Raw genomic sequence first — 24,230 nt, forward strand, 5'->3', positions numbered from 1 at the left:
TATCAGTTCTAACAGCTATATCATTTTTTTGCATTCACGATCCGATCAATTTCATTGGGAACCAAAAAAGCGTTAAAAACTGAACTGAAATTTACTGCAGAGAACCACTATGCAAGCACGAAAATAAATCTTGATTCTGTTTGAAATTTTAATTAGTCTGATCCACACAATTTAATTACCTTTTAAACTTTCCGTCGAAAACCTTTTTTCTTAATACCCCAGATGAGACATGAGACAAACCGGGTTTTTAGCATCCCGACTAAAATTACAAGGTACCGGGCAACCTAGTCTCGAATTAGCCGTGCTCATGAGTCAACCTGTAGTCTCTTTAATCAAACTTTGATAGGGCACGATCTTTTCATAAGTGCGGGTTGGTTACGTTACTCCCAAGAGAAAAAGTAGCTTTAACTGAAAACTCGGAAGCGGTTCGAGATATATATAAGTCAGATTTTTTGAAATGATTTCATCCGAGTCACGTAACTGTGTTTGAAAATCGAACGTGCCACTTTTGAAATCTGTCAATAAATATGAGAAAATCAGGCATTCCAAAAACTGATACTGCAGATATCTGGCATTTTAAAACTTATTACTCGGGTGCGTGTTTCAAGCACAGTTACGTGACTCTCAGGAGTCAATTGAAAAATCTTACTTACATCTCTGTTCACTAAAAGGTTAAGCGATATTTGCCAGACTTTTTCACTGACTTCAGCCTGAGTCACCTGAACTGAAATATAACCAGAACTGTTCTGCCTCCCTAATTGATTTTTGGGATTTTTTTTCCGTTTGTGCCCCCCCCCAGCTTTGTGGGTGCTTATTATCTGCACCCCCCAGATGCAATAAGTGCTATATTTTTGTATAATTATTCACTATGTAATGACACGTGCTCTGCAATTGGGTGGTGTATAACGTACTGCGGAGGCACAAACGGAAAAGATCCAATTTTTCAGCAACTTTAGCATGTTTTAAGTTGCAGGATAGCCTCTTATTTTTATAAGGATACTCAAATAATCATAAGTGCAAAAACAGACGAACAACTGGGAAGAAGAGAAAGAATTCAGAAAAATATTGATCAACAATCGGTGAAGGCGGGAGGAATCGGTTTTAAAACGTTTTTGGAGGTTAATCAATCAATTTCGTGCGTTATTCGTCTCAGCGCTCGTTTTTCAGAGGTACGTTGTCTATTGTATATTTCAATTTGTAGTTTCATTTGTGGCTGCTCGTTTACCCGACTTGACTTTGAACCCTGAGAACCCAGACATTTTTATGAACACCTTTTTGTAATTTGGGTTCAAAAATGCGTACAGGAATGGGTTTAAACAGCAATTGGTCAGTCCCATGCTGAGAACCACGTGGTATAGCCAGTTGCCCAGATTTAACCCGGGCAAATTGAGGGAGTACAGGTAGAAATAGAGTTGATCTGGAAACCAACAGATGAAGAAAATTGCTAACACTGCGAAGCACGAAATTGTCAATTTCTTCTGCTGTCGTTTGCCTTAAACATGGTTCAATTAATTGCGACATGCAGACTGCAAAAACGTCAGTCCAGCATTCAATCAGATGTTCCACAAGACAGTCCAGCATGACTTTGGAAAAATTTCTTTTAATTTTTTGAAATTGGGAATCATATTCAATAATTGATAACTAGGACAAAAAAACCTCTAAGTTTGACGTGTTTGTTCGTGAGTTGGCGGTCAGTGAAGGCTGTGAAATATGCAATTGAAACGCACTAGAAAAGTGTTCAAACAAATTTTTCCATAACAGCATTATTTCAACAGTTTTAAGGGCAAATTAATTCCTCTTTCAAATCCTCTTTCAAACGTCTTCAATTAGAAATCCGTATCACACAAAAAGAGATATTTTTTTTCTTGAATCAACTATTGGTCTACTGCAGTTTTTTAACTCAAAAGTCCGAATGTGCTTCAATAGGGGGAATGTTTCCGCAAGCGCAAGAGATTGCAATCAAATGTATTGACCTCCTTGTATTTGTTTCAAATTTATTCGATTCTTTCTTTCATGAGTAATTTTAGACATACAAAAGAAAGTTACTTCGCAGTTTTCCAATTTAAAGTTAATACTAAAAATAAACAAATATAATTTTTTTATACAATCAAAATCGTCAAAAACAAAAAAGAATGAATTAGTCAACCTGCGTTGAGGTAAGTTTGAAAAAAAATATAATTTGAGAAATGAGATTAATTGCGGTAAAAAAAAGAACACTATCAACTCAAAATTTGCACGCTGTACTGGTCATTTACAGGCATAACTATAGGAAGGAACGAGAGCAATTAATTGAAGTCTGAATGCCTGATAAACTTAAAGGAAAATGAAAATTTTCAAAAAATGGAAGTAAGCAGAAAAAATATACAGACAAGGTTTGTTAACAATGGTTGAAACAACAATCGTCGTATTAATGTCTCCGCATTGGTGAAAAGATTGGTAAATTTATCTAAACCCAAGATAGTATTTTATTAAAAAACACTTTCTCGTGCTCAATTATTAAAGCTTTAAATTAATTTTGCATGCTTAAAAGCGCGCATTAAATTAGACACAATTGCAGATTACAGATACATTCAATGCGAAAAATGGAAACCTAAATTCGAAATTGTACTACAAAACTTATCACCTAAATTCCAACTTAAAGGGGTCTCAATTTCGCAAAAACTGTGGAACCACTTTTGCGAAACATAGCTTCTAAGCTTGTCTCCTAAATTTGCTCATTTTATATAACTATTTTCCGAGTAATTTTTACTAAGGTGGAAGTTTTGGGGTATAACTCTGCGTCGTAATAAAATGTCGATTTTGAAAAAAATTACGTCGTTTTCATTCGGTTTAGTCAACTAGTGATACCTTGGAAGTTTTCTGGCATTTTTGACAGAGCGTAACTGATGTGACCGTAAGCCAGTAGCATCAAACCAGTTGGTATCATTAGCATCCCAAAAAAAGACCAGTTACCACTCCAGACGAATATCCAGATATCGAATGAGAAGTCGATCATACAGATCTCCCCTGACATCACGTAGAATACTAAATTGTATCCCGCCACTGAAAATGGAACCAACGTACCCACGTTGAATAATCTCCAGGTCTTTCCCATTATACCCCACCGCGCATTTATAACACCAACCCCCCCCCCCCTGCAGCACCCCATGAATGCGGCATACTCACGACAATTAGGTGCACGGCGCTATATGCTATACGTTATATGACCCCATCAAGTCGAGGTCGGTGGGGGTGGGGGGTGGGGGGAGGGGGTGCTGTTAAAGGAGAGACCCCACCAGATCAAGAATAAGCAAATTTAATTTCAACTTTAGGAGAATTTTTGAAAACAGTATTATACCATTCAGGAGGACAGAAAGTAGAAAGCATTTATGTCCTAATTACGTATGGCAACGGACAGCTACATGTGAGCTATAATAATATTACAACTTTCAAAGGATACCCCGTGATTTGAGCCACATGACCTGCATTTAAGAATTTAACCTTTTGGTTATAATAATAAAATTTCATGTTTGAGAGAAAATAAACTGTTTCTATCAAGGTTCGAAACTTTTACTCTGCCCCCGTGATTTTGTGCACCACCATGCTACGCTGCAGATCATGCGTTGTTTCAAGGCAGATTATCACAAGAAGGCTTGGTAATGTGCGAGCGCACATAAGGTTCCGACCCCGCTTATCCACAATTTTGGCATAATTGTCTACCAAATGAGGAACAGATAGAAATACCCAAATATCGAAGTTATCAATTAATTATGTTGGGATGGAGAATGTGCTTAGGATAATTTTGATTGCGTACTATTAAAGTAAAATTAAATTTGATTCGTTTTGTTTCGCTTGTTTAGTTGTTAAAAAAGGTTTTGAGAAGTCGACTACTTCATTCAGGTTTTCAAAATAATTGTGTTTTTGTTTTGCCGGCTTTTTCCTCAAAATCGATCAAAAGTCAACTTGTCCTTAACATCGCCGGCCCCATTTGCAGGATTGCAAAAATGAATAATACTGTTAGAGTAAGGGCTGAATCATCCATGCAGCTGAATAATGAATAAAATGCAAAAAAGGGGTAATTGAAAAACAAGGGTACAAATCTAATCGGGTGGTTCGTAAAAACGAGTCACCTACATTAATAACGGAATTACCGAACGAAATAACCAAAATTGTCAAATGAGAGCCAGGGGGTTTGAGACGAACGTCTAAGAATTGATATCAATTCGAAAGACGAGTGCGATTGATACGAATTGTCCATAAAACACAATCGTTGGCAATTGGAAAGCGTTAATTTTAAAATAAGCAAGGTAATCGCTAATGTAGTCCAAAGTAATGGGGAATAAAACAAGGTAACACTTATGAAAGCGTATGTTGACGGTTTCACAATGAAATTATTTGAAATGGTGCAGAAGGAATAATAAGTTATGGTGTCGATATATTGCTAAATTTGGGATCCAATAAACACAATCCGTTAACTGCATTTTTCATCGTAGAAACTATTGATTCGAAATTTAGTCAAGAAACAATTTGCTCAACTTTACGACGGGCCTAATGCGCTAACCGCTCGCGGTTTTCAGTTTGACTGATCGAACAATCCCATCATCTCCGGGAAAACTTGCGTTACTCGGGCAACATGCCAAAAGCCTCGGGGGGTGAAGTCCTCAAGGAACCATACGAAGTCGTCCACTTTCAGATTCTTTGAACTTCTGTTCCATTTGGAACGAATTAGTTGGCCTGGAAGGTACTCTCGCAGAAATCGATTCCAAAAGAGATCAGCTATTTGTTGCGATGTACGCCAAGCTTTCGAAATGTTCTTTTCGTCTCCAACAAAAACTGCAGGAGGCAAATTGACCGAAGACCTACCTAGAAGAAAGTGGTTTGGCGTAAGAGGTAAAGGTTCATTTATATCTCTTGGAACGTTTGTTAGGGGCCTAGAGTTCATATTAGCTTCTATCTCACACGTAACTGTGCATAATATTTCTTCAGTAGGCATTTGTGACCCGATGACTTGATAGAGAGACAGTTTGAAAATCTGCACTAATCGCTCCCAAATTCCGCCGAAATGCGGGACCGCTAAAGGGTTAAACTTCCATACGATTTCGACTTTCATAAGGTGCAATTTTGCCGCAAAAGAATTTGTTGCTTTAAGATCGGCGATGCTGGACCTGAGGCTGTTGTTCGCACCAACAAATGATTTTCCGCAGTCTTAAATGAATTTGTTGGGTTTTCCTCTCCGGCTGACAAAACGTCTTATGCAATTAATCGTTGAGTCGGTGCTAAGGTCATTTTAAACCTCGAGATGGACTGCTCTGACAACTAAACATGTAAATAGTAGTACGTAACGACTAAACAGTTTGCCATTGTTCTTAACAAGAAACGGTCCAATAAAATCAAGTCAAGTTGTTTCGAAGACAAAATTGATTGTTTTTAGGCAACCTTTCCTGAGGAAAATCTGCCATTATAGAAATGCTAACGTCTTGGATCATTCGGTGACATGGAAGACAGTGTCTAATGGTTTGTTTTACTACCACTCGACTCCGAAGTATCCAGTAATACTCCATTAGAATATTCCTTGTTTGTTCGGGACCACAGTGACGGTTAAGTTCATGTGTATGCTGTAACAACAATCTAGTGGCAATGTTATTGCCGTCGAGTAACAAAGGGGAGGGTGGTAACAAGAAGTCATCAAAAGGCTTGCTTTTGACAAATGGCCTCTTGATCTAAGTTGATTGTTTTGGTCTATGAACGGGGATAGAAGTTTTAGTCTGCTAGAGCTGGGTACATCATCACCTTTCTTCAAAGCAAACAATTCTGCCTTGAAATCTTCTTTCTGGGTTGTTTGAATGATATGCAGATACGCTTTAGTGTAGTGACCTAACTGAATGTCTTTACTACGCTCCTTGCACTTATCGGCAAAGGCGATTTCCCGTATTAGTCTGTTCCAACTCAAATCGACAACAGTTGTTACAGATACTGAGGAAGCGAAAGATACTATCTTCACATACTGCGATTGCAGAATCTGTTCTTTGGGCCAATCTGATCTATGTTTACTCAAAAACAACGGTCCTGAAATCCAGCGAGATTCCGATGTCATTTGGTAAACACTATAAACTCGAGTTTCGTCATCTGCTGGGTTAGCTGCTGATGGAATGTACCTCCAATGAAAAGCAGGTGAGACATCCAAAATTTAGGCCAAGCGATTAGCAATGGAATTTCTGTGTCGCATTTCAGGTGTTCGCAACCAGTAGAGAGCAGTTGTGCTGTCGGACCAAAATATGCTTTCGGTGAAATCTATATCTTGTTCTTTTTTAACAAATTGTTTAAGGTGAGCACCGTACACAGCTGCTTGCAATTCTAAATTTGGAATAGTTATTTTTTTCAGCGGGGCTAAACGAGCTTTTCTTATAAAGAGTCTAACGGCAATTGACTGATCGGAGTACTCAACCCTGATACAACAGACAACTGACAGAGCAAACTCGGAAGCATCAGTAAACGTATGAAGTTGAACTGACCGGATAGGTTTGTCTAGAGAGTAGTTTCTGGGGATTTGTAGGTCCTTGAAGTTGGGAATTTTGTCCCTTAAACTGAGAAAATCTGGAAAAACTTTAACAAGAAGTTGTTTATCCCATTTCGGTCCTTGATTCCAAGCAGCCTGTAAAACTTTTCGCAGTCGAATAATTAAAGGAGCAATAAAACCAAGTGGATCAAATAGGCACGCTACAAATCTCAGTAGCTTTCGTTGAGTTATGTCCTCATTTAATTTGATTTTTTGGCAGAGCGTAGTTTCAATCATGTAGCAATCAATTATTGTGTTCCATGGTAATCCAAGTACCTTTTGATTTTCAGGCTGATTTTTTGATGGGTCCAATCTTATACAAGGCTCTACAGTTTCAAGGAACTCAGAACTGTTAGAAATCCATTGCGTGAGGTTGAAACCTCCTCTTCATAAGGTTGCTCTCATTTCACGTAGTATTCTTTGTGCCTTTTCTATTGAACCATAAGCAACATGGAGGTCGTCCAAGTAGACGTTGCGTTCAATGTATTCGATTACATCTGGAAACTGCTCATAAATTCACGAACTGTTTTTCTCAGTGCATATGACGCAATTCAAGGCGAGTCCATAGCGCCAAAAATATGGCTGGCGTGCTCATATGTATCAATGCGACCATCATTAATCCAGAGAAAAAGCAGAAATTTTTGATCTTCAGGAATTACTTTGACCTGCATGAACATCTGTTCAATGTCTGTAGATAATACAAGCTTGTCAGCTCTGAATCACAGAATAGCGCCGGTGAGGTTACTAAGCAGAACTGGTCCTTTCAGTAAGTTCGAGTTCAAGGACTGACCTTGAAAAACACTTGACGTATTGGCTACACGCCGCACTTTACCGGTTTGGTTACTGGATGGTGAGGTAGGAAAGAAGCAATCGAATCCAGGTCCTCTGTGTCAGGCTCAACTTTAGTGACATATTCGTTTAGTAGATCCTTCTCAAGTGTTTCTTCGTACATTTGATTGAGCTGTGCGTTTTTTGATAGTTTGTCGTTCAATTGGTAAAATTGCTTCTCAACGAGCTATCTAATGTAGGGAAGTTTTGCATTTTCCTTCCAGAGGAGACCAACTTGATAGTATCCGCCAATGAGTTGTGTTGTGTTGTCCAGTATTTCAAGGACTCTTTTTTCATTTTTGGACATTGCCTTTTTGGGTGAAGCTGTGCCTAAATTTTCTATTTCCATCCAATTTGACACCATTTTGAACATCTGTTCATCCATATTAGGGTGGCTATTCAATTGAGTGAACTGTACGGGGTAAGTTTCGCCTAGTGCCAAGTCTGTTTTTCCTGCACATGACCAGCCCAGCTGGGTCTCTACTCCCCAAGGAGCATTCTTGGGTCCTTTCACTATTTGCTTGTAAAGAATCAGATCAAGATTATCTATTCCAAGAATTATTGAAACAGAGTTATTCCCAATCTCAGGAAAACCGATATTACTGAGGTGTTCGAACGATACACAGAGTTGGTTCAATTTTTCTGTATCGACAGGTGACATATTCAAATTAGAGACAGCAATTACGTCAGTTAGAAGAAAGGATTGCTGATCAGACTGCAGTCGCTTAATAAAAAATTTTACTGGAGCGCAGTCAATTTTTTTAGTCATTTGGTATCCACTGATTGGCATTTTGCCAATGATTTTCATGTCAGTGTTAAACGCTGAGGCTGCTGACTTAAGCAATAAGCTCTGAAAACTACTGTTGTCTAAATAAGCATAAGTACTTAAGGTCTTCTCACTGTTTTTCAGTTGCAAAAGAACTACTGCGACTTGACCTGTTCCTTGTAAATGGACTGCTTTAACGTTTGTTTTTTTAGAGCCAGGACACATATCGAAACTATCATGAAGCAGATTGTGGTGCTTTTTCTCAAAATTGTTATTACGGCAGACATTTTTGAGGTGCACTTGTCGACTTGGTGACTTCCAAAACAGTTAGAACACAACTTAAGTTTTCTTATGTTGTCTCTTCGAATGCCCGGTGGAAGAGACTGGAAATGCGTGCATTTATACAAGAATTGAAAATTATCATTGCTGGGGCATGGCATGATTGCTGTCTGTTTGTTCTCAGACATTAAGTAATCACTTGCGTTTCTTCGGAATTGGCTCTGGTAACTTTTTTATCATTGGTATGATTGTATCATTTCAATATTTCGTATTATTGGTTATTATATATGCTTAAAAAAGTTGATTTCCCAGGTGTTTTGAAGTTATTTTGCGTTACGTGATTTATAGAGCTCAAATCCTTACATGCTTTAGAGAAGTTGAGGAGCGACTCAGATAGTGTTTGGAGAGACGGTTGTTGATAGTTTTTCTCCAAAACAAATTTTTTCCACTCGAGTCGTACAGGGTTGGGAAGCTTTGGAACATTAAGATTAGTTGTTGAACTTAGATCGTGAATGAAACCTAATTGGGAGAAGGTATCCACCATTGTTAAAAGGAAAGAAGAAAACTGTGTGTAGCTTTCTGGATGAGCTAGGTTTGGTGCTTTGAAATTTGATAGTTTTTCAAGAACTGCGTTTACAATACGTTTTGGGATACCAAAATGCTCCTAGAGGTGGTTTATTGCTGAAACATATTGGTCACCGTTGCAAACATAACCGTCCACAATGGCCTTGGCTTCGCCGGTTAATAGCGACTGTAGATGAATCATTTTTTTGGATGATGTCATTTGAGCTCGTTCAATAGTAGCTTGAAATGTGATGAACCATTTCATCCAACTCAAAGGATCACCATTGAAAAGATCTGCATTCATTTTTGGTACAGATTTCTGGAAACAAGTGGACATCGATACTGATGCTCCAGAAAATTGTGGAATTTGTGAAACAATAGGTTGCGAGAAACTACTGAAAGTTGGTGGATTGGGTGTGTTAAGGTAGTTTTGACTGAGAGAAGTGACCTTTGTTGACGGATATTCGACTGGAGCACTCGAGGAAGATTGTTGAAATGTGCTGCAGGAAGCAGTTGACGATCTCAAAAAAGAAGACGTTGTGTGGCCAATATAAGTATAACCACCGGGTGCAGTAAAACTTGAATCAACGGCAAAAGAGCTTCCAGCGGGCGCTGAAGCGGAATTAAATAATTGAGTTTGTTCAGTAATGGAGTCGTCAAAAACAAAATTTAGGCGGGGCTGTTGTTGTTGATGTGGCCTTATATTGTCATCATGGATTATGTTTTTCTTGGGATCTGGTTCTGAAGCAGTTTCTTGCTGGTTTCTTGTGTTTACCTCTTTAACTTGTTTTCTTAACAGCGTGAAGGTCCTTTTTATGTCTATTTTTAGCCGACCGAAATCTCTAAACATCCGATCTTGTTCGTCAAGTTCAACGAAGTTTAGCAATTCAAGAATTATGGGCTCAAGTCTCTGTTGCATTGCTCTTGTGTCTTCTGTCGTTTCGTTTAAACTTTCCAAATCGTCCGAAGCTTCAATTTCGGAAAGCATGTGAGCTTTATGTTCAATATGAAGCTTTATGTCATTTTCTATCGTTAGTTGTGACGTTTTAATCGGTTTTGTTCATTTGACTTGAATGCTGTTGAGGTACCAATGATTGTTGAGTTAACACTGTTTCATCCGGGGAATCGGATGAATTAGTACGCAATTTGGGCACCGTATTGTGTGAGGTTGACCTCGTCTCAACCATTAATGAGAAGTCAGAGTTGTGCAGAGCAACTGAGTAGAAACAGAATTGATTTTGTGTTTACAGTAATTTTTTACCGCCAGAAGCTAACAATACCTATCAAAATCAGTGCCTAACAAGTGTTAGAACCAACAAATACCTATGAAAAAGCAATACCTATAAAAAACATACCAAAAAACGAACCCACCAATACCTAAAAGAGTCAATACCTACCAAATAGCGGAACCTACCAATACCTACCAAAAGCCGAAACATACCAATACCTACCAAAAGTCGAAACCTACCAATACCTACCAAAACCAATAACTACCAAATACCGGAACCTACCAATTCCTACCAAAAGCCGGAACCTACCAATGACTACCATAACCGCAACCTGCCAATGCATACCAAAGGACAAACTATCAATAGAGCCCACCAGAAGGGGACCTCGCGTCGGGTAAAACCTTAGAAGAACCGGAAAGAAGATGTTGGGTCGGGGAAATGAACAACCGGAAGGGGTCCTTGGGGTGGGTAAAACTCCAGAAGAACCAAAGAGCAATTGGGGTGTTGGTGAAATGGCCAACCAGAAGGGGGTCCTCGGGGTGGGTAAAACCCCAGAAGAACCGAACAATAAGCGGAATTAAACATCGATAAATGTTGAATGTTGCAATCTTTATCTTTGTCTTTTTGTGTGTTTTAGTGTAGTTACCCCACCATAGTCTGATTGTTATTAAACAAGTCCAATTCTTGATCTTTGGATATTCTTTAGGTGTGGTTTCGAAGCTCTTGGGTTGAGTACCAAAAATATTAATGAATTATTTTGGGATGGGTAATGTGCTTAGGACCATTTTGATTGTGTACTATTAAAGTAAAATCAAATTTGATTCGTTTTGTTTCGCTTGTTTTGCTGCTTTAAAAGGCTTTGAGAAGTTGACTACTTCCGTCAGGTTTTGAAAATAATTGTGTTTTTGTTTTGCCGGCTTTTTCCTCGAAATCGATCCCACTTGACAGAAGTTTTCAAAAAATGGTTGTAAGTACGAAAAGATGCCTCAGAAGTAAATACCTCAGTGGAATAAAGAATGATTCCATAGATTGATGAGATATGCCAATATTAAGAAAACGAGTTAAAACGAATAGTAAATTCAAACAACAACAACAACAACAACAAATTTAATTACATCAAATTTTTAATGTCCGTTTTAAGAAACTGAACTTAATAAAAAGCCAACATAGCGACAGATAAAACTGAAACTAAACAAAAATAACTTGTAATTCACCAGAAAAGATATGGGACTAGTCCATAATAGGGCTCGGTAACAGTTAGCGGAAAAAAGAACGAATTCAGTAAAGTTAAAAAACTCTGCGTCGTAATAAAATGTCGATTTTGAAAAAAATTACGTCATTTTCATTCGGTTTAGTCAACTAGTGATACCTTGGGAGTTTTCTGGCATTTTTGACAGAGCGTAACTGATGTGACCGTAAGCCAGTAGCATCAAACCGGTTGGTATCATTAGCATCCCAAAGAAAGACCAGTTACCACTCCAGACGAATATCCAGATATCGAATGAGAAGTCGATCACACAGATCTCCCCTGACACCACGTAGAATACTAAATTGTATCCCGCCACTGAAACTGGAACCAACGTACCCACGTTGAATATTCTCCAGGTCTTTCCCATTATACCCCACCGCGCATTTATAACACCACCCCCCCCCCTGCAGCACCCCATGAATGCGGCATACTCACGACAATTAGGTGCACGGCGCTATATGCTATACGTTATATGACCCCATCAAGTCGAGGTCGGTGGGGGTGGGGGGGGGGGGGTGCTGTTAAAGGAGAGACCCCACCAGATCAAGAATAAGCAAATTTAATTTCAACTTTAAGAGAATTTTTGAAATCTTAAGAGAATTTTTAAGCATTTATGACCTAATTACGAATGGCAACGGACAGCTACATGTGAGCTATAATAATATTACAACTTTCAAAGGATACCCCGTGATTTGAGCCACATGACCTGCATTTAAGAATTTAACCTTTCGGTTATAATAATAAAATTTCATGTTTGAGAGAAAATAAACTGTTTCTATCAAGGGTCGAAACTTTTACTCTGCCCCCGTGATTTTGTGCACCACCATGCTACGCTGCAGATCATGCGCTCTTTCAAGGCAGATTATTACAAAAAGGCTTGGTAATGTGCGAGCGCACATAAGGTTCCGACCCCGCTTATCCACAATTTTGGCATAATTGTCTACCAAATGAGGAACAGATAGAAATACCAAATATCGAAGTTATCAATTAATTATGTTGGGATGGAGAATGTGCTTAGGATAATTTTGATTGCGTACTATTAAAGTAAAATTAAATTTGATTCGTTTTGTTTCGCTTGTTTAGTTGTTAAAAAAGGTTTTGAGAAGTCGACTACTTCATTCAGGTTTTCAAAATAATTGTGTTTTTGTTTTGCCGGCTTTTTCCTCAAAATCGATCAAAAGTCAACTTGTCCTTAACATCGCCGGCCCCATTTGCAGGATTGCAAAAATGAATAATACTGTTAGAGTAAGGGCTGAATCATCCATGCAGCTGAATAATGAGTAAAATGCAAAAAAGGGGTAATTGAAAAACAAGGGTACAAATCTAATCGGGTGGTTCGTAAAAACGAGTCACCTACATTAATAACGGAATTACCGAACGAAATAACCAAAATTGTCAAATGAGAGCCAGGGGGTTTGAGACGAACGTCTAAGAATTGATATCAATTCGAAAGACGAGTGCGATTGATACGAATTGTCCATAAAACACAATCGTTGGCAATTGGAAAGCGTTAATTTTAAAATAAGCAAGGTAATCGCTAATGTAGTCCAAAATAATGGGGAATAAAACAAGGTAACACTTATGAAAGCGTATGTTGACGGTTTCACAATGAAATTATTTGAAATGGTGCAGAAGGAATAATAGGTTATGGTGTCGATATATTGCTAAATTTGGGATCCAATAAACACAATCCGTTAACTGCATTTTTCATCGTAGAAACTATTGATTCGAAATTTAGTCAAGAAACAGTTTGCTCAACTTTACGACGGGCCTAATGCGCTAACCGCTCGCGGTTTTCAGTTTGACTGATCGAACGATCCCATCATCTCCGGGAAAACTTGCGTTACTCGGGCAACATGCCAAAAGCCTCGGGGGGTGAAGTCCTCAAGGAACCATACGAAGTCGTCCACTTTCAGATTCTTTGAACTTTTGTTCCATTTGGAACGAATTAGTTGGCCTGGAAGGTACTCTCGCAGAAATCGATTCCAAAAGAGATCAGCTATTTGTTGCGATGTACGCCAAGCTTTCGAAATAATCTTTTCGTCTCCAACAAAAACTGCAGGAGGCAAATTGACCGAAGACCTACCTAGAAGAAAGTGGTTTGGCGTAAGAGGTAAAGGTTCATTTATATCTCTTGGAACGTTTGTTAGGGGCCTAGAGTTCATATTAGCTTCTATCTCACACGTAACTGTGCATAATATTTCTTCAGTAGGCATTTGTGACCCGATGACTTGATAGAGAGACAGTTTGAAAATCTGCACTAATCGATCCCAAATTCCGCCGAAATGCGGGACCGCTAAAGGGTTAAACTTCCATACGATTTCGACTTTCATAAGGTGCAATTTTGCCGCAAAAGAATTTGTTGCTTTTAGATCGGCGATGCTGGACCTGAGGCTGTTGTTCGCACCAACAAATGATTTTCCGCAGTCTTAAATGAATTTGTTGGGTTTTCCTCCCCGGCTGACAAAACGTCTTATGCAATTAATCGTTGAGTCGGTGCTAAGGTCATTTTAAACCTCGAGATGGACTGCTCTGACAACTAAACATGTAAATAGTAGTACGTAACGACTAAACAGTTTGCCATTGTTCTTAACAAGAAACGGTCCAATAAAATCAAGTCAAGTTGTTTCGAAGACAAAATTGATTGTTTTTAGGCAACCTTTCCTGAGGAAAATCTGCCATTATAGAAATGCTAACGTCTTGGATCATTCGGTGACATGGAAGACAGTGTCTAATGGTTTGTTTTACTACCACTCGACTCCGAAGTATCCAGTAATACTCCATTAGAATATTCCTTGTTTGTTCGGGACCACAGTGACGGTTAAGTTCATGTGTATGCTGTAACAACAATCTAGTGGCAATGTTATTGCCGTCGAGTAACAAGGGGGAGGGTGGTAACAAGAAGTCATCAAAAGGCTTGCTTTTGACAAATGGCCTCTTGACCTAAGTTGATTGTTTTGGTCTATGAACGGGGATAGAAGTTTTAGTCTGCTAGAGCTGGGTACATCATCACCTTTCTTCAAAGCAAACAATTCTGCCTTGAAATCTTCTTTCTGGGTTGTTTGAATGATATGCAGATACGCTTTAGTGTAGTGACCTAACTGAATGTCTTTACTACGCTCCTTGCACTTATCGGCAAAGGCGATTTCCCGTATTAGTCTGTTCCAACTCAAATCGACAACAGTTGTTACAGATACTGAGGAAGCGAAAGATACTATCTTCACATACTGCGATTGCAGAATCTGTTCTTTGGGCCAGTCTGATCTATGTTTACTCAAAAACAACGGTCCTGAAATCCAGCGAGATTCCGATGTCATTTGGTAAACACTATAAACTCGAGTTTCGTCATCTGCTGGGTTACCTGCCGATGGAATGTACCTCCAATGAAAAGCAGGTGAGACATCCAAAATTTTGGCCAAGCGATTAGCAATGGAATTTCTGTGTCGCATTTCAGGTGTTCGCAACCAGTAGAGAGCAGTTGTGCTGTCGGACCAAAATATGCTTTCGGTGAAATCTATATCTTGTTCTTTTTTAACAAATTGTTTAAGGTGAGCACCGTACACAGCTGCTTGCAATTCTAAATTTGGAATAGTCATTTTTTTCAGCGGGGCTAAACGAGCTTTTCTTATAAAGAGTCTAACGGCAATTGACTGATCGGAGTACTCAACCCTGATACAACAGACAACTGACAGAGCAAACTCGGAAGCATCAGTAAACGTATGAAGTTGAACTGACCGGATAGGTTTGTCTAGAGAGTAGTTTCTGGGGATTTGTAGGTCCTTGAAGTTGGGAATTTTGTCCCTTAAACTGAGAAAATCTGGAAAAACTTTAACAAGAAGTTGTTTATCCCATTTCGGTCCTTGATTCCAAGCAGCCTGTAAAACTTTTCGCAGTCGAATAATTAAAGGAGCAATAAAACCAAGTGGATCAAATAGGCACGCTACAAATCTCAGTAGCTTTCGTTGAGTTATGTCCTCATTTAATTTGATTTTTTGGCAGAGCGTAGTTTCAATCATGTAGCAATCAATTATTGTGTTCCATGGTAATCCAAGTACCTTTTGATTTTCAGGCTGATTTTTTGATGGGTCCAATCTTATACAAGGCTCTACAGTTTCAAGGAACTCAGAACTGTTAGAAATCCATTGCGTGAGGTTGAAACCTCCTCTTCATAAGGTTGCTCTCATTTCACGTAGTATTCTTTGTGCCTTTTCTATTGAACCATAAGCAACATGGAGGTCGTCCAAGTAGACGTTGCGTTCAATGTATTCGATTACATCTGGAAACTGCTCATAAATTCACGAACTGTTTTTCTCAGTGCATATGACGCAATTCAAGGCGAGTCCGTAGCGCCAAAAATATGGCTGGCGTGCTCATATGTATCAATGCGACCATCATTAATTCAGAGAAAAAGCAGAAATTTTTGATCTTCAGGAATTACTTTGACCTGCATGAACATCTGTTCAATGTCTGTAGATAATACAAGCTTGTCAGCTCTGAATCACAGAATAACGCCGGTGAGGTTACTAAGCAGAACTGGTCCTTTCAGTAAGTTCGAGTTCAAGGACTGACCTTGAAAAACACTTGACGTATTGGCTACACGCCGCACTTTACCGGTTTGTTCTCGTTCGTTACTGGATGATGAGGTAGGAAAGAAGCAATCGAATCCAGGTCCTCTGTGTCAGGCTCAACTTTAGTGACATATCCGTTTAGTAGATCCTTCTCAAGTGTTTCTTGGTACATTTGATTGAGCTGTGCGTTTTTTGATAGATTGTCGTTCAATTGGTAAAATTGCTTCTCAACGAGCCATCTAATGTTGGGAAGTTTTGCATTTTCCTTCCAGAGGAGACCAACTTGATAGTATCCGTCAATGAGTTGTGTTGTGTTGTCCAGTATTTCAAGGACTCTTTTTTCATTTTTGGACATTGCCTTTTTGGGTGAAGCTGTGCCTAAATTTTCTATTTCCACCTAATTTGACACCATTTTGAACATCTGTTCATCCATATTAGGGTGGCTATTCAATTGAGTGAACTGTACGGGGTAAGTTTCGCCTAGTGCCAAGTCTGTTTTTCCTGTACATGACCAGCCCAGCTGGGTCTCTACTCCCCAAGGAGAATTCTTGGGTCCTTTCACTATTTGCTTGTAAAGAATCAGATCAAGATTATCTATTCCAAGAATTATTGAAACAGAGTTATTCCCAATCTCAGGAAAACCGATATTACTGAGGTGTTCGAACGATGCACAGAGTTGGTTCAATTTTTCTGTATCGACAGGTGACATATTCGAATTAGAGACAGCAATTACGTCAGTTAGAAGAAAGGATTGCTGATCAGACTGCAGTCGCTTAATAAAAAATTTTACTGGAGCGCAGTCAATTTTTTTAGTCATTTGGTATCCACTGATTGGCATTTTGCCAATGATTTTCATGTCAGTGTTAAACGCTGAGGCTGCTGACTTAAGCAATAAGCTCTGAAAACTACTGTTGTCTAAATAAGCATAAGTACTTAAGGTCTTCTCACTGTTTTTCAGTTGCACAAGAACTACTGCGACTTGACCTGTTCCTTGTAAATGGACTGCTTTAACGTTTGTTTTCTTAGAGCCAGGACACATATCGAAACTATCATGAAGCAGATTGTGGTGCTTTTTCTCAAAATTGTTATTACGGTAGAAATTTTTTGAGGTGCACTTGTCGACTTGGTGACTTCCAAAACAGTTAGGACACAACTTAAGTTTTCTTATGTTGTCTCTTCGAATGCCCGGTGGAAGAGACTCGAAATGCGTGCATTTATACAAGAATTGAAAATTATCATTGCTGGGGCATGGCATGATTGCTGTCTGTTTGTTCTCAGACATTAAGTAATCACTTGCGTTTCTTCGGAATTGGCTCTGGTAACTTTTTTATCATTGGTATGATTGTATTATTTCAATATTTCGTATTATTGGTTATTATATATGCTTAAAAAAGTTGATTTCCCAGGTGTTTTGAAGTTATTTTGCGTTACGTGATTTATAGAGCTCAAATCCTTACATGCTTTAGAGAAATTGAGAAGCGACTCAGATAGTGTTTGGAGAGACGGTTGTTGATAGTTTTTCTCCAAAACAAATTTTTTCCACTCGAGTCGTACAGGGTTGGGAAGCTTTGGAACATTAAGATTAGTTGTTGAACTTAGATCGTGAATGAAACCTAATTGGGAGAAGGTATCCACCATTGTTAAAAGGAAAGAAGAAAACTGTGTGTAGCTTTCTGGATGAGCTAGGTTTGGGGCTTTGAAATTTGATAGTTTTTCAAGAACTGCGTTTACAATACGTTTTGGGATACCAAAATGCTCCTAGAGGTGGTTTATTGCTGAAACGTATTGGTCACCGTTGCAAACATAACCGTCCACAAGGGCCTTGGCTTCGTCGGTTAATAGCGACAGTAAATGAATCATTTTTTTGGATGATGTCATTTGAGCTCGGTCAATAGTAGCTTGAAATGTGATGAACCATTTCATCCAACTCAAAGGATCACCATTGAAAAGATCTGCATTCATTTTTGGTATAGATTTCTGGAAACAAGTGGACATCGATACTGATGCTCCAGAAAATTGTGGAATTTGTGAAACAATAGGTTGCGAGAAACTACTGAAAGTTGGTGGATTGGGTGTGTTAAGGTAGTTTTGACTGAGAGAAGTGACCTTTGTTAACGGATATTCGACTGGAGCACTCGAGGAAGATTGTTGAAAAGTGCTGCAGGAAGCAGTTGACGATCTCAAAAAAGAAGACGTTGTGTGGCCAATATAAGTATAACCACCGGGTGCAGTAAAACTTGAATTAACGGCAAAAGAGCTTCCAGCGGGCGCTGAAGCGGAATTAAATAATTGAGTTTGTTCAGTAATGGAGTCGTCAAAAACAAAATTTAGGCGGGACTGTTGTTGTTGATGTGGCCTTATATTGTCATCATGGATTATGCTTTTCTTGGGATCTGGTTCTGAAGCAGTTTCTTGCTGGTTTCTTGTGTTTACCTCTTTAACTTGTTTTCTTAACAGCTTGAAGGTCCTTTTTATGTCTATTTTTAGCCGACCGAAATCTCTAAACATCCGATCTTGTTCGTCAAGTTCAACGAAGTTTAGCAATTCAAGAATTATGGGCTCAAGTCTCTGTTGCATTGCTCTTGTGTCTTCTGTCGTTTCGTTTAAACTTTCCAAATCGTCCGAAGCTTCAATTTCGGAAAGCATGTGAGCTTTATGTTCAATATGATGCTTTATGTCATTTTCTATCGTTAGTTGTGACGTTTTAATCGGTTTTGTTCATTTGACTTGAATGCTGTTGAGGTACCAATGATTGTTGAGTTAACACTGTTTCATCCGGGGAATCGGATGAATTAGTACGCAATTTGGGCACCGTATTGTGTGAGGTTGACCTCGTCTCAACCATTAATGAGAAGTCAGAGTTGTGCAGAGCAACTGAGTAGAAACAGAATTGATTTTGTGTTTACAGTAATTTTTTACCGCCAGAAGCTAACAATACCTATCAAAATCAGTGCCTAACAAGTGTTAGAACCAACAAATACCTATGAAAAAGCAATACCTATAAAAAACATACCAAAAAACGAACCCACCAATACCTAAAAGAGTCAATACCTACCAAATAGCGGAACCTACCAATACCTACCAAAAGCCGAAACATACCAATACCTACCAAAAGTCGAAACCTACCAATACCTACCAAAACCAATAACTACCAAATACCGGAACCTACCAATTCCTACCAAAAGCCGGAACCTACCAATGACTACCATAACCGCAACCTGCCAATGCATACCAAAGGACAAACTATCAATAGAGCCCACCAGAAGGGGACCTCGCGTCGGGTAAAACCTTAGAAGAACCGGAAAGAAGATGTTGGGTCGGGGAAATGAACAACCGGAAGGGGTCCTTGGGGTGGGTAAAACTCCAGAAGAACCAAAGAGCAATTGGGGTGTTGGTGAAATGGCCAACCAGAAGGGGGTCCTCGGGGTGGGTAAAACCCCAGAAGAACCGAACAATAAGCGGAATTAAACATCGATAAATGTTGAATGTTGCAATCTTTATCTTTGTCTTTTTGTGTGTTTTAGTGTAGTTACCCCACCATAGTCTGATTGTTATTAAACAAGTCTAATTCCTGATCTTTGGATTTTCTTTAGGTGTGGTTTCGAAGCTCTTGTGTTGAGTACCAAAAATATTAATGAATTATTTTGGGATGGGTAATGTGCTTAGGACCATTTTGATTGTGTACTATTAAAGTAAAATCAAATTTGATTCGTTTTGTTTCGCTTGTTTTGCTGCTTTAAAAGGCTTTGAGAAGTTGACTACTTCCGTCAGGTTTTGAAAATAATTGTGTTTTTGTATTGCCGGCTTTTCCTCGAAATCGATCCTACTTGACAGAAGTTTTCAAAAAATGGTTGTAAGTACGAAAAGATGCCTCAGAAGTAAATACCTCAGTGGAATAAAGAATGATTCAATAGATTGATGAGATATGCCAATATTAAGAAAACGAGTTAAAACGAACAGTAAATTCAAACAACAACAACAACAACAAATTTAATTACATCAAATTTTTAATTTCCGTTTTAAGAAACTGAACTTAATAAAAAGCCAACATAGCGACAGATAAAACTGAAACTAAACAAAAATAACTTGTAATTCACCAGAAAAGATATGGGACCAGTCCATAATAGGGCTCGGCAACAGTTAGCGGAAAAAAGAACGAATTCAGTAAAGTTAAAAAATTAGCTTACTTTTTTCAGTAATTAATTTCAAAGAAATGAAAACCATTAAAAATCAGACAACATCCCATAGGGTTTAGAATGACCAATGCATCTAAAAAAGATCATTAGGACCTGTCTTTATTCAGTTTTTTTGCGGTTAAAAAAGAACAAAGAAAACAAAATTGAAACTTGCCAGAGAACGCTGTCGAAGCCGTAAAGTCATAATTTGCCCTCAAAATGTGCTCAATTGCGCCGTCTTCGAACACTTTTTGTGTAGTATTTGACCTCATTATTGAGACTATATAACAAGCAGACAAAAGAGCAAAAAGGTAAAATTTTATTAATTTTATTGTTTTTTTTGAACAAAATTAATTCCAAAGTCATGAAGGCCTTTAATTACAAATTGAAAAAATTCAAAAAAGGTCAAAAGGAAGATTTTGAGGCCTGTAGTTAACCAGATTATGTCTTACTTCTACAAAAAACGTCAAATACGAAAAAAATCCTAAAATAATTTACCTACCAAATAGCGGAACCTGCCAATACCTACCAAAAGCTGAAACCTGCCAATACCTACGAAAACCAATACCTACCAAATACCGGAACCTACCAAATCTTACTAAAAGCCGGAACCTACCAATGACTACCATAACTGCAACCTGCCAATACATACCAAAGGATAAACTATCAATAATGCCCACCGGAAAGGGACCTCGCGTAGGGTTGGACCCTAGAAGAACCGGAAAGAAGTTGTTGGATTGGGGAAACGACCAACCGCAAGGGGTCCTTGGGGTGGGTAAAACACCAGAAGAACCGAAAAGCAATAAGCGGAATTAAATATCGATAAAATGATAAATGTTGCAATCTTTATCTTTGTCTTTTTGTGTGTTTTTTTGTATTTACCCCACCATTTTCTGATTTTTTTAAAACAAGTCTAATTTCTGATCTTTGGATATTCTTTAGGTGTGGTTTCGAAGCTGTTGCATTGGGTGCCAAAAATATTAATGAATTATGGTGGGATGGGGAATGTGCTTAGGACAAATTTGATTGTGTACTATTAAAGCAAAATTAAATTTGATTCGTTTTGTTTCGCTTGTTTTGTTGCTATAAAAGGTTTTGAGAAGTTGACTACTTCCGTCAAGTTTTGAAAACAAATTTGCTTTTGTTTTGCCGGCTTTTTCCTCGAAGTCGATCCTACTTGACAGAAGTATTGAAAAAAATGGCTGTAAGAACAAAAAAATAATAACTCAGTGGAAAATAACTCAGTGGAATAAAGAATGATGCCAAAGATTGATGAGATATGCCAATATTATGAAAGCGAGTTAAAACGAATAGTAAATTCAAACAACAACAACAACAACAACAAATTTAATTACATCAAATTTTTAATGTCCGTTTTAAGAAACTGAACTTAATAAAAAGTCAACATAGCGACAGATAAAACTGAAACTAAACAAATATAACTTGTAATTCACCAGAAAATATGTGGGATCAGTCCATAATAGGGCTCGGTAACAGTTAGCGGAAAAAATAACGAAATCAGTAAACTTAAAAAATTAGCTTACTTTTTTCAGTAATTAATTTCAAAGAAATGAAAACCATTAAAAATCAGACAACATCCCATAGGGTTTATGATGACCAATGCTTCTATAGAAGATCATTAGGACCTGTCCTTATTCAATTTTTTATGCGGTTAAAAAGGAACAAAAAAACACAATTAAAACTTGCCAGAGAACGCTGTCGAATCCGTGAAGTCATAATTTGCCCTCAAAATGTGCTCAATTGCGTCGTCTTGGAAAACCTTTTATGTAGTATTTGACCTCGTTATTGAGACTACGTAACAAGCAGACAAAAAAGAAAGAAGGAAAAATTTATTAATATTATCGTTTCTTATTGAAGAAAATTAATTCCAAAGTCATGAAAGCCATTAATTACAAATTGAAAAATTAAAGGTCAAAAGAAAACTTTTGAGGCCTGTAGTTAACCAGAATATGTCATACTTCTACAAAAAACGTCAAAAACGACAAAAATCTTAAATTAATTTACATACCAAATACCGGAACCTACCAGTTCCTACCAAAAGCCAGAACCTACCAATGACAACCATAACGAGAACCTGCCAACACCTACCAAAGGACAAACTATCAATAGGGCCCACCAGAAAGGGACCTCGTGTCGGGTATAACCCTAGAACAACCGGAAAGAAGGTGTTGGGTTGGGGAAACGACAAACCGGAAGGGGTCCTCAGGGTGGGTAAAACCCCAGAAGAACCGAAAAGCAATAAGCGGAATTAAATATCGATAAAATAATGATTGCTTCAATCTTTATCTTGGTCTTTTTGTGTGTTTTTGTGTAGTTTCCCCACCATAGTCTGAATGTTATTAAAAAAAGTCTAATTTCTGATCTTTGGGTATTACTTAGGTGTGGTTTCGAAGCTCTTGGGTTGGGTGCCAAAAATATCAATAAATTATGTTGGGATGGGTAATGTGCTTAGGACCATTTTGATTGTGTACTATTAAAGTAAAATCAAATTTGAGTCCTTTTGTTACGCTTGTTTTGTTGCTATAAAAGGTTTTGAGAAATCGACTACTTCCGTCAGGTTTTGAAAATAATTGTGTTTTTGTTTTGCCGGCATTTTCCTCGAAATCGATCCTACTTGACAGAAGTATCCAAAAAAATGGTTGTTAGAACGAAAAGATAGCCTCAAAAGTAAATAACTCAGTCGAGTAAAGAATGATGCAATAGATTGATGAGATATGCCAACTTTAAGAAAGCGAGTTAAGACGAACAGCAATATCAAACAACAACAACAACAAACATTAATTACATCAAAATTATTTGGACCGTTTTAAGAAACTGAACTTAATAAAAAGTCAACATAGCGACAGATAGAACTGAAACTAAACAAAAATAACTTATAATTCACCAGAAAATATGAGGGACCAGTCCATAATAGGGCTCGGTAACAGTTAGCGGAAAAAAGAACGAAACCAGTAAAGTTAAAAAACTAGCTTATTTTTTTCAGTAAATTAATTTCAAAGAAAGGAAAACTATTAAAAATCACACAACATCCCATAGGGTTTACGATGGCCAAAGCTTCTCTAGAAGATCATTAGGACCTGTCCTTATTCAATTTTTCATGCGGTTAAAAAAGAACAATTAAATTACAATTAAAACTTGCCAGAGAACGCTGTCGAAAACGTAAGGTCATAATCTGCTCAATTGTGCCTTCTTCGAACACCTTTTATGTAGTTTTTGACCTCGTTATTGAGACTAGGTAACAAGCAGACAAAAAAGAAAAAATGGAAAAATTTTTTATTATTATTGTCTTTTTTGAACAAAATTCATTCCAAAGTCATGAAAGCCATTAATTACAAATTGGAAAATTGCAAAAAAGGTCAAAAGGAAGCTTTGAGGCCGGTAATTAACCAGAATATGTCTTACTTCTACAAAAAACGTCAAATACGGCAAAAATCCTAAATTAATTTACTTTTTTGTGAAAAACCAGTGTCGAAGCCAAACAACTCAAAACGAAATCTTCAAAAAACATTAGTTTTTGTGACACCAACTCTTTTTGACACCTACCCTGGACACCAATAATGTCCTATTTGACCTGCAATCAACGAGACTAGGTAACAAATAGTCAATAAAAAAGAACAAAATTGCGAATTTAAAAAGTGTTTTTTGTTTTTGAAAACAATTATGTTCAACCTCATGAAGCCAGCAGCATTCCAATAAAATCAAAATATAGGCTTTTGATTCTACTATTAAAAGCCATTGAAGCTTGTCATTATACAGGAAACTTCATAGACTAAAACGAAAAAGTAAAAAAAAAACAATTAAATTCAGAATTAAAAATTCAGTTAAATTCTTCAAGGAAGTAGTGTTGAATCCGTTAAAACCATAATCTGTATCTTTAAGAATTTTGATATGTTCAGTTGTGCATTATTTTGAACGCCAATAATGTGATATGTGAATTTGATGTAAAAATTTGATAATGTTTCAAAAATAGAAAACATGAAAAATGGGCAAATACCCCAATTTTTTTAAAAGTTAAA

At 37.8% G+C, this 24,230-nt stretch overlaps 1 protein-coding gene across 1 annotated transcript in view; it reads right to left on the reverse strand.

Annotated features, from left to right (window-relative positions):
- Positions 1 to 1,190: 1,190 nt before the first annotated feature.
- Positions 1,191 to 24,230, reverse strand: part of LOC142349173 (mu-type opioid receptor-like) — a 39,200-nt gene continuing 16,160 nt past the window's right edge. Inside the window, exons 4-5 of the mRNA XM_075400587.1 lie at positions 11,571 to 11,765; positions 1,191 to 1,492 (exon numbers count right to left, since the gene is read on the reverse strand). Coding sequence (XP_075256702.1) covers positions 1,191 to 1,492; positions 11,571 to 11,765 — 497 coding nt within the window. The remainder of the gene's footprint in view (positions 1,493 to 11,570; positions 11,766 to 24,230) is intronic.

The sequence above is a fragment of the Convolutriloba macropyga genome, chromosome 11 (genome assembly GCF_964194025.1).
Source record: "Convolutriloba macropyga chromosome 11, txConMacr16.3, whole genome shotgun sequence".
Taxonomy (NCBI): domain Eukaryota; kingdom Metazoa; phylum Xenacoelomorpha; order Acoela; family Convolutidae; genus Convolutriloba; species Convolutriloba macropyga.